Source organism: Arvicanthis niloticus, chromosome 5, assembly GCF_011762505.2.
Source record: "Arvicanthis niloticus isolate mArvNil1 chromosome 5, mArvNil1.pat.X, whole genome shotgun sequence".
Lineage (NCBI taxonomy): Eukaryota > Metazoa > Chordata > Mammalia > Rodentia > Muridae > Arvicanthis > Arvicanthis niloticus.
In genome coordinates this window covers 43,141,044-43,151,257 of record NC_047662.1, presented here as the reverse complement: position 1 = coordinate 43,151,257, position 10,214 = coordinate 43,141,044, and the positions used below count along the sequence as shown (strand labels likewise).

Sequence of the window (10,214 nt, the reverse complement as noted above, 5' to 3'; positions counted from 1 at the left end):
CAAGACACGGAGGCAGCTTAACTAATGTCACATGACCAGTTGGAACGGATCCAGGGCTCTGGCCTGTGCAAATCTCAGTGTGTGATTTATTAGCTCAGATAACTTGCACTACTCTGAGCCCTGACTTCCTCATCCACAAATGGGGATAAATAATATCCTTCGGCAGGGGGAGAAAGAAATTACGTGAGAATACATCTGAAAGACCTATGCTAAGTAGATGATTAATAACTAACATGTATTTGTCTGCTTGCTTGTTAGTTTGAGGCAGAGTTTTACTATGTAGCCAGGTTGACTTCAGTTAGGCTCCTCCTGCTTCACCCTCCCCCATGGCATGCACCACCACACCAGCATTATTTATTTTTATAGCAGACATGTCTGTAATCCTAGAACTTGGTAGACAGGAGGATCAGGACTTTGAGGATAGCCATAGCTACTCTAGAGTTTGAGGCTGGTATACGTGTTTGCATGTATGTAAGTGCACTGTGTGTGCCTGGTACCCGATGAGGGCAGAAGAGGCATGACAACTACCTATAACTCAAGTTATACAATCTAGGGAGTCTCTATGGGGGTGATAGAAACTGAACTCAGGTCCTCTGTGAGAGCAGCAAGTGCTCTTAGTCACTGAGCCATCTCTTTAGTCTTTGTTATTATTATTTAGGATTTTTGAGTACGCATGTCTGTGTGCATCCTGTCCTGTGTTTTGGAGTATCGTTATAGACTGGAAGAGGTTGTCAGATCCCTTGAAGCTAGGTTACAGGTGTTTATGAGCCATCTGACATGGGGGCCAGAAACAAAGCTCAGCTTTTTACCAGAATAATGAGTGTTCTCAACTTCTGAGACACAGGGCTCTTCCCTCTTTTGAAATATAATCTCACTGTGTAGCCCCGGATGGCCTGTAACTCCTTGTGTAGACCAGGCTGGTCTTGAACTCACAGAGATCCAAATGCCTCTGCCTCTTAAGTGCTGGAATTAAAGGTGTAAAGCATCATACCTGACCTGATTTTTTTTTAAAGGTAAAGTAGTCAAGCATAGTGGCACATGCCTTTAATCCCAGTACTTGGGAAGTGAAAGCAAAAGGATCAGGAATTTGAGGATGACTGTGGCTACCCTAGAATTTGAGGCCAGCCTGAGGTACATGAGTCACTGTCTAAATAAAATTAAATAAACCAAGTACTTGCAAGGGTAAACTAGTTTGATATAGTTGAACATATCTTGAGTCCCAGCTACTCTGAATCTGAGGACTGTAAATTCACAGCCATTCTGGACTGTATAACTAGACCCTGACTCACCTAAATCAGTACATAAATGCAGTGCTCAAGAATTGGGTGTAGCCCCCAGGGCAGAGTCAAGGAGGAACTGTTTGTATGCTGGCAAAACATTTCCCATTTGCCCATCACCTTTAAAGGCACTTTGCTGTGATGTGAACAGCTATGTCCCTTCCACAGCATGTCACAAGACAATACGCTTGACGTGTGTCACACATGAGTGTTCTTCCTCCAGAATGGGGTCCCTCCAGCAAATAATGCCTTAGCTGATGATGTTACACGTGGGCTATCAGAAAAGATGATGGAGCAGTCCTCCACAGGTCAGAAAAGAAGATGTAAGGATCACAATGGAGCCACTCAAAAATAGCCTGACAGATTTTAATTGTTAGCTTGCTGCATCTTCCGACATTTTAAAAAATCAAGTCACAGCTGTGTGAACTTTACACTGTGACCATCATAAACAAATATAAAAAGAAGCAGACATGACAGATGAACCCATGGCTACCCATCAGTCCAATGCCATCTAACACTAAAGACCAGTAAGAGACTGTGAGCCAGGAGAACAGCGTTACAACAGGGCCTAAATGACACCTTTTGCTGGCACTTGTGATTCGGTTTAGTTAACGTTATAAAGCCTTTGCATCAGTACCAGAGAACCAGATTTCTGTGTAATCTATTCCAAGATGGTAGATGGAGTAGAATTAGATGATATGTTGCCACGGAAACACCTATCACCATCAATATCAACAGATTTCAATCTTTTGGCCAGAAGTGTTTCCAATGTCTTTGGTTCCTACAAATAGAGAAGCTCCACCACCCCCCGCCTCTCTTGGTACTAAACAACTGCTTCTGTGAGTGGCAAAACTGGACAAATGGATTGAGCTCTTAACATCATCATCAAGAGTCACTACACTTCAGAAGTCAGTCAGCCAAGCATGAGCGCCCTCCCACCAGGAGGTGTACACACTGGATTGGTCTCCGCTGTGGGAGCAGTGCAGAGCTGCACATTTACTTCTGCTAACAGCTCAGTATTGCTTTATTTCTGGTTGTAACAGTTTGTGCTGTAAGCTGCATCACCTCCCCAGTAGTTACTTGTTTAGATTAGAAAAATCTGAGCTAGTAATTCATCTGGGAATACAGGTCAAAGACAAAAGACATCTGTACTGGGGTGGAAGAGTACCAAGCTTGGGGAACCTTCCTGCTGGTGCCCTAGAGCTGAGGCACCTGTCCAGGTGGAGTGCAAAGCTTTTCCAGAACAGCTCGGACTTCCTCAGGGTTGTAGTTCCAAGGGCCAGGTTTACCCTGCAAGAGAGGTGAGGCAGGCATCAGAAGTCTCACCCTACAATGCCTGTCATGTCTGGGGTGTGGCTGAGAGATCTTAGCTAATGACATCAACATGGGAGTTGTCAACACAGGACAGTTACAGCCTCGAGGTGGGTCAGGTCACTCAGGGAAACTGTAGAGTGGCACCAATATTTAAGCTGAGGACTGGGCAGGGAAGTAGGAGGAGAAACACAGAGGTCTGGGAGAAGGGGCCCAAACCATAAGCTCTTCTTGAAACATCAGCCCTCACCCTGAGTTCCTTCCACAGAACCACTTCTGGCTGTCCAGATCTCTGCCCTAGCTCAGTTCTCTTCAACCCAATGTGGACAAGAATCATACTTTCTGTCCTTAGTAGTTGCTCTCTTTGCCCTCTCTCCACAGACACCAATGATCTTTCCAAAGGACAGAATTGAACAGACCACGCTTCTCCTGTCCAGAACTTTCCTATGGCTCTCCTTGGCCTTTGGAGGAAGATGATCTCTGGTCCAGAACCAGACCCCGATCCTCTAAATGCTGAATTCCCTACCCATGTCTTGCCCACTGACTTCCCATAATCCCATCAAATTTCCCTCCCCAAGCTTGCTTGGCTGACTCCTTACAGTTCAGGACAGTTACAGCCTTGAGGTGGGTCAGGCCACTCAGGGAAACTGTAGAGAGTCCCCATCCCTGAACAGCCTGTCTGTCGTCTGAGAGCCAGATCAGCTCTGATAGCCCACGCTCCTTCATTTGCATGTTGTCCTCAGCATCTCCAGTGTCTTAATAGCAGAACTGAATTGTTGGGGATTCAAAGATTTGGCTCAGGAAGTAAAAATATTTACTACCTAGCTCATTAATTCAAAGGTTTAGCTGACCCCTGCTCTGGATTCTTACAGCACTTGGGACACTGTTACTCCACCCCCTCCTCTGTATGTGTATTTGTGTATATGGAGGTACATGTGGAAACCAGAGGTCAACCTTGGGCATTGCTCCTTAGTCATTTTTTTAAAATTCTCTATATGGGAAGGGGTGAGTATGTATACTCCAGAGCAATATTCGTGGATTCCAAAAGAAGGCACGGTATCCTGTGGAGGTGGAGTTACAGATGTTGTAAGCTTCCTGTTGGGAACCGAAATCAGAGCTCAGGAAGTACAGCCTCTTAACTGCTGAGCCATCTTTCCAGCTCCAACCTTGCTTTTTGAGATATGGTCTCTTACTGGTCTGGAGCTTACCCATTAGGCTAGGCTCCCTGGCCATGGAGCCCCAGAGACCTGCCTGTTTGCAATCCTAGCATCCCAGTAACAACATCTGCATGAGAGTAGCTATGAAGCTGGGCCAACTCTGTTTCCAAGGCATTTTCCTGTTTCATTTCCAGTTTCTAGTCAGCAGTTCACCTCAGCAGTGACATCTCCAGAGCCTTCCTCCACTGCTTGCTTGGTGACCTTGAGCAAGCCATTCCTTCTCTGAAGATCATGTATAAAATGGAACCATTCCCCACACAGCCAAGGGCCAGTGACGGCTCAGTGGCTGAATGTGCCCAATGCCAAGCCCAATGACCTGAGTTTCATCCTCAAGACTCACCTGGTGAAAGGAAAAGACTCACCTGACCCCTACAAATTAACCTCTGACCTCCACACACTCACAGTAGCATGGATGTGTCCTCTCCACACATGCAAGACTAATTTAAATGTAATTTTAAAAATTAAATCTAAAGGCTAGGTATGAAGGTACACGCCTTTAATCCCGGAATTTGAAAGGCAGAGGCAGGTAGATCTCTGTGAGTTCAAGGCCAGCCTAGTGAGTTCCAGGACAGCTGGAGCTATGTAGAGAGATCATGTCTCAGATAGATAGATAGATAGATAGATAGATAGATAGATAGATAGATAGATAGATAGACAGACAGGCAGATGAATGTAGAGAGATCATGTCTCAGATAGATAGATAGATAGATAGATAGATAGATAGATAGATAGACAGACAGACAGACAGGCAGATGAATAAAAACTAAACAAAACTAAGAGATAAAGACTAAGCCAAACACTGGATGTCGAGGAAGCCGGGAGATTGCACCTCTAGTCAAATGCTAACATGTTTGTGGACACCGCTTCTTATAGCACAGGGCAAAGACCAATCTCATTTTGCAAAAGAGAAGACGGGAAGACTTTGGGGTGAGAGGACTCCCCCAGGTTACATGTGTGAGAAGAAATAGAATAGTGCTCTCTGTGGGATGGAATCCTCTTCTGCCACTGTGACACCAATCCCCTTGCCCTTCCCTGGACCCCTAAACCTAGGTCATCACCTTGTAGCAGATCCTGCCCTCCTGTACCACATAGAGCCTCTCAGGCAGAGCTGCATAGAGCTGGCTGCTCTGGTTCTGCATTGTGTCCACCACCACAGGGCACTGGGGGCTCCTGGCCAGCAGCAGGTCTGCCGCCCGCAGGCGGTCCTGGAGGCTCCGGTGCTGCCTGATGTCCACGTTGTTCTTAAAAGCCCAGCCATCTGCAAGAAGAAGGTTAGACTGAAGCTGTGCTGATGTGACGTACAGTTCCCGGAGTCTAAGTCCCACCTACTTTTAACAGAAAGCCTCACGTAGCAGTGTTCTGTTGGAGAAATTGGTGAAGTCTCCCGTCAGTGATGAAATGAAAGGCCACACGGGGTTACCAGAACCAAAGCACTATCTGTGCAGCTGACTGGCAGGCCTCAGCTCTTCAATGAGAGATAGTTGGACAAAGTGGATCTTGATCTTTCATCTACCTTTGAACCACTGGGGGGCTTTGTTAGAGGAAGAGTCAGCCTGTCTAGGGTGGCATCGAGAGTAGAGCCAGCCCCATGCTGAGATTGTTGGTGCTTCAACTGAATTTAGAAGCAAAGGTCAGAGCAGGGGTTATCTCAGTGTGAGGTCCCGTGTCCAGTCCTGGTTTTGTCCCGTCTCCTCCCTCTACCACCTCCTCCCCATTCCCCATGGCTCCCATCTTCACCCCCACCCCTGTTAGTAACAGAGATTCCCTAGCCTTGCTCTAGGCCACCGAGGAATGGATTCTTAAGTGTGTTTTCACAGTCTTCTCCATGAGTCTTATGTACTGGACAGCTTAAGAACTACTAGTCTGGCCGGCATTTGGCATTGCATGCCTTAATCCCAGCATTTGGAAGGCAGAGGCAGGAGGGTATACAGAAGCCAGAATGGTATACAGACTGAATTCCAGGATTGCAAGGGACATACTGGGAAAACCTGTCTCCATAAAACCAAACCAAACCAAACCTCTGGAATCTCAACACCTCCACTCTTCTGTTTCTCACAGGTTTCTCCCCAAATGTAAATCTGCGCTTGTCACTCCCCTGCTGAGATATACTGATGGGTTCCTATCACTCAATCTAGATCCCAGACTGCCTAATGCCTTTCAGTTTTAAAGGTAAGCTCCTTCAGGAAGGAGGCTCTTGTTTCTCTCTCCCTGGGCCCAGCATGTGCTTGAGCACAGAACAAGAGCTTGTTGAGTACAGCTGAGTGATTCTGCAAGGCAGCTGCTGTCCTTCTATGTTTGAAGTGGAAAAAAAAAGTCTGAAAGTTGACTGAGGTCACATGGCCAGCACATGATGGAGCAGGACCTGTACCCAGGTTAAAACCCAGTTTGTGACCATCCATCCCACTGTGTCATGACCCCTGCATTTTACCTGGATAAACACGGGAAAGCCGACCAACTGACTTTGGTTATAGATTCTGGGGTCCCTAGGATTGGTGGACACTGGCCCTGTACATTTTTTTCTCTGAAGGTCACATCTAGTTCTGTCTGACTGATAAAACAAGCATCTCAGAACAAGAGATGGGGAGGAAGAACTAACTGTCTGAGGTGAGGGAGCAAGACCCAGAGGTAACAATTACAGGAAGCATTTTCTCAGTGGCTCAGGTAGATGGACAGGTCTGAGTCTGAAAAGGGTGAGATTTGCTGGGTCTGACTTCAGAACAAACGCATCAGGCATCAGAACCAGGAGTCAGTGCTAGGGTGACCCCAGCCTGCTACAGCTAGCAACTTGTTCTTTTGGAAATAAAAGCTGGATCCACTAGGACTCAGTTCCTCAAAGTGTGGTCCCTAAGCCAGCTGCTCCGGCCTTCCCTGGCCACACCCAGCCCTCCAGCATCCAAATAGGATCTCCAGGTAACCTTAAGAAAGTTTGAGAAGTGCCACTCCAGATCCTAGCCAGCTTTGGCTGAGCTCCAGCTGACATCTCTGAGACTATCATAGCCCTGTCTCTTCTCAGCTGTGGAGACTGCAGATCTCAGTGGATTGCCCAGGGCTGCTTCTCACAGAGTGATGCACTACCATGTGCTGGAGCTCCTGTTGCCTAAACTGTCCTCCCTCCCTCTCTCCCTCCCTCCCTCCCTCCCTCCCTCCCTCCCTCCCTCCTCCCTCCCTCCCTCCTTCCTTCTTCTCTTCCTTCCTCCCTTCTTCCCTTCCTCCCTCCCTCCCTTCCTCCTTCCTTCCTATCCTCCCTCCCTCCCTTCCTTTCTTGTTTTGTTTTTGTTTTTGTTTTTGAGATGATTTCTCTGTGTAGCCCTGGCTGTTCTGGAACTCACTCTGTAGACCAAGCTGGCCTTGAACTCAGAGATCCACCTACTGTGCCTCCCACGTGTTGGAATTAAAGGCATATGCCACCACTGTCTGGTTCACAAGCCATTCTTTGAAAATATATTTTATGGAAAAGTTTAAACATACATAAAACTATGGAGGAGAGCATGCTCACATCCACACACTTATTATCCTGTGATATTTTAAATTTTTCCCAAAATGTCAATGAGAATGGAAGCTGCCTGTCAAATGAACACAGTATTAAGTTGAAAATTCTAAGGTGTTTGAGAGCAGAGAAATAAAAATATAGTAGGCTTAGGTTGAGGCCCTGGACTATGCATTTTCAACAAGCAATCTAGGCAGTCCTGTCTTCAAGGACTTCAATACCACATGAGGATATAGACCACACTGAGATGTGCACCACGTGGCCAAATGGGGTGAAAATGATCAGAGAGATCTCTGTGCGCCCCACTTGTGGGCAAGCCAGCAAAGATAATGCAACCTGGATGCTCATTCACCCCATTTCCACAGAGCCCTGACCTGGACATGGACCCTCCTGAGTCCTGGGTGACAAGGACTCAGGGAGCTTCTCCCACCATGTGTACAGGCAGGTGAGCAAAGGTACCCCTCCACCGTGGAAGCCTTCTTTGAGCTCTGAATTTGAGACTGGGGCTAAAGTTAAGGGTTCAGTCCCCATGAGGGCCAAGGAAATGAGATATGCCTGATTATCCTGCACAGTTCAAGGACCAAGATGTGGATGTTTCTAGAAAGAAAGTCTGTCCATCCATTGTAAGGAAAGCCTGTCTCACCGTTTCAGCTTCCTTAGCATAGGAACAAGGTGTCTTGTGTGGCAACAGTGGTAATGTCATGGTTAGGGCTGGAAAGGGACTCCTACTTATGTAAGAAAGAGCTATTCTACAGGAGTGTTCCTCTGAGTGCGGTCCTCAGACCAGGGGTAGTAGCATTACCCAGAACGCAACTCAGATCTGTGAAGGCATTTGCTTTCGCAGTGTCCCCAAGAGTATAGAGTATCGCCAAAGCTTAATGGGCTATGATCCAGACAAGCCATTGTCCTGTCCTTTTGATCTTAGGATATCTCCTGAAAAGGATACAGGGTGGCCATTTTCATTTGTGCCACACCAGGTTTCAATTTCTTGTCAATGTGCCCAAACCAGTTGCCCTTCTCCAAGTCCCCACTTAACTATGTTCCTCTTCAGACTTCTGATCTATATGCTCTTGTTGAAAGCAGACTGTGGAGGGAGAGGCAGTGGGAGGGAAAGCCAGTGCTGGGCTTCTCTGGTCCTCCCTCCCTCCTTCCCTCCCTCCTTCCTGTCCCAACTATAACATGGGCTCCAATGATGGGAGAAAGGCAGAGTGGGAAGAGTCAAGGCTGGGAGTCTCTGTACCTGTGGCGTGTGCTTCTTCAATGTAAATGATGAGGAAATCGGCTGTGGAGGCAAAGTCGTCTACGAGTCTCTTGAACTGGTCAAATTTGAGAAGAAATGAAGGTCAGGTGCAACTGCCAAAGTTCAACACCAGGGGCCTGCTGCCTGCAACAGAAAGGAATCATGGGAATCGCGACTTGCCTGTTTTTCTTTCACATGTGCTGTTGTCCCTCCTGTGTTCAATTCTGTTCCTTCTGTCCCTGTGGGATGAGTCCTGGGCACCATGACAAGCCTAGACAGCATCACTAATGGGGGTTAGGGCTGGCTTTTGCCTCTCTGAAGGCAGAGGTTTTGTTAGGTGTCTCAGTGACCACTAGATCCTAGATGGTAGTCAAAATAAAACTCCTTCCCTGCCGACTGTAGTTTATAAGGTGGGCAGACACCCAATCTCTATGAGATGTGACTGCTAATATTCAGAGTGGGTAGTTACTCCCCCCTTTTGAGACAATGTGCTATAGTGATATAGCCCCGGCTAGCCTGGAACTCACTATGTAGACCAGGCTGACCTTGAACTCAAAGAGATCTGCCTCCTGAGTGCAGCCCCATGCCTGGCAATTCTCTCTCATTTTTGCAAGCACCTGAAGTTTATGGACTTGTTTCAGCACCCACACCCAGCAGGTCATTGGTGGAGTTCAAATGAAGACCGGCTTCTGAACTTGCAAGTCAGTGCTCTTTCTATTAAAAGGACCTTCGTTTCCTCAATGGACATGAAAACATAGACTCTACAGGAAGCTGGAAGTGTGGCTCAGCACTTTAGAAAGCACTTTGATCTTGCAGAGTCCGTTCCCAGCACCCACGTTAGGCGGCTCATGGCCACCTGCAATTCCAGTTCCAGGGATCAGACACTCTCTTCTGGTCTCTGAGGTGCCAGGCACAAAGGTGATGCACACATGTATGCACAGGCACTCACAGGTACACATAAGGTAGAAAATAGATATCAAAAGAATACACATTTTACAGGATCATTATGAAAACCAAGTAAACTCTCGCTGATAAGGGCTTAATATGGTGCCTGGCCCGTAGGAGATCCTCAGTAAACCTACGCTATTGTGAGGTGCTTGTATCTACTCTTTGGGCTCTGAAGTAGCGGAACAGTGAAGGTGGCATCACAAAGGGGACAGGAGTGGGGACTGCTGCAAAACAAAAATCATTGGAAACAAAGCAAGAGCTGCTAAGTTTGCTATACGGATGCTTCATGTCATCACCTGGCAGGTGTTTTAGTTAGCTGCTATTTAATGCCATATTCTCCTAAGCCCAAGGATGTTGGAAGGATGACAACGGCCTCATGGTCATATTGCAGCCCCAAACACCTCCTGCTCTCTGCCAGGAGCACAGAAGCTGAGCCAGCAGCTACCCCCTCCTACCTGCCTGTCCTTCCTCCCACTGGGCATTGCCTTTTCTACTTCTGAATGTCCCAGGTATGAGGTAGAGGCCTCTCCCTCCAGGTCCCTCCCAGTCATTTACCAAATTGCACAGTGTCAATGCCAGTTCATGATGGGGACAGCACCCTGCCATGAGACACTGGAAGATGCCCACACTAGATCTTGCCTTTCCTGTTTAGTGATCTTGCCCCTTCAGGTGCAGAAAGTGACAGCAGTCACTAGAGGAGCAGGGAGGCGCACCCAGGGATCGAAGAGTGAGTC

At 47.4% G+C, this 10,214-nt stretch overlaps 1 protein-coding gene across 1 annotated transcript in view; it reads right to left on the bottom strand.

Annotated features, from left to right (window-relative positions):
* Positions 1-2,220: 2,220 nt before the first annotated feature.
* Dio1 (iodothyronine deiodinase 1) overlaps positions 2,221-10,214 on the bottom strand; it is an 11,298-nt gene continuing 3,304 nt past the window's right edge. The window contains exons 2-4 of the mRNA XM_034503287.2: positions 8,533-8,676; positions 4,864-5,063; positions 2,221-2,567 (exon numbers count right to left, since the gene is read on the bottom strand). Of these exons, the coding sequence (XP_034359178.1) occupies positions 2,475-2,567; positions 4,864-5,063; positions 8,533-8,676 (437 nt within the window). The 3' untranslated portion in view covers positions 2,221-2,474. The remainder of the gene's footprint in view (positions 2,568-4,863; positions 5,064-8,532; positions 8,677-10,214) is intronic.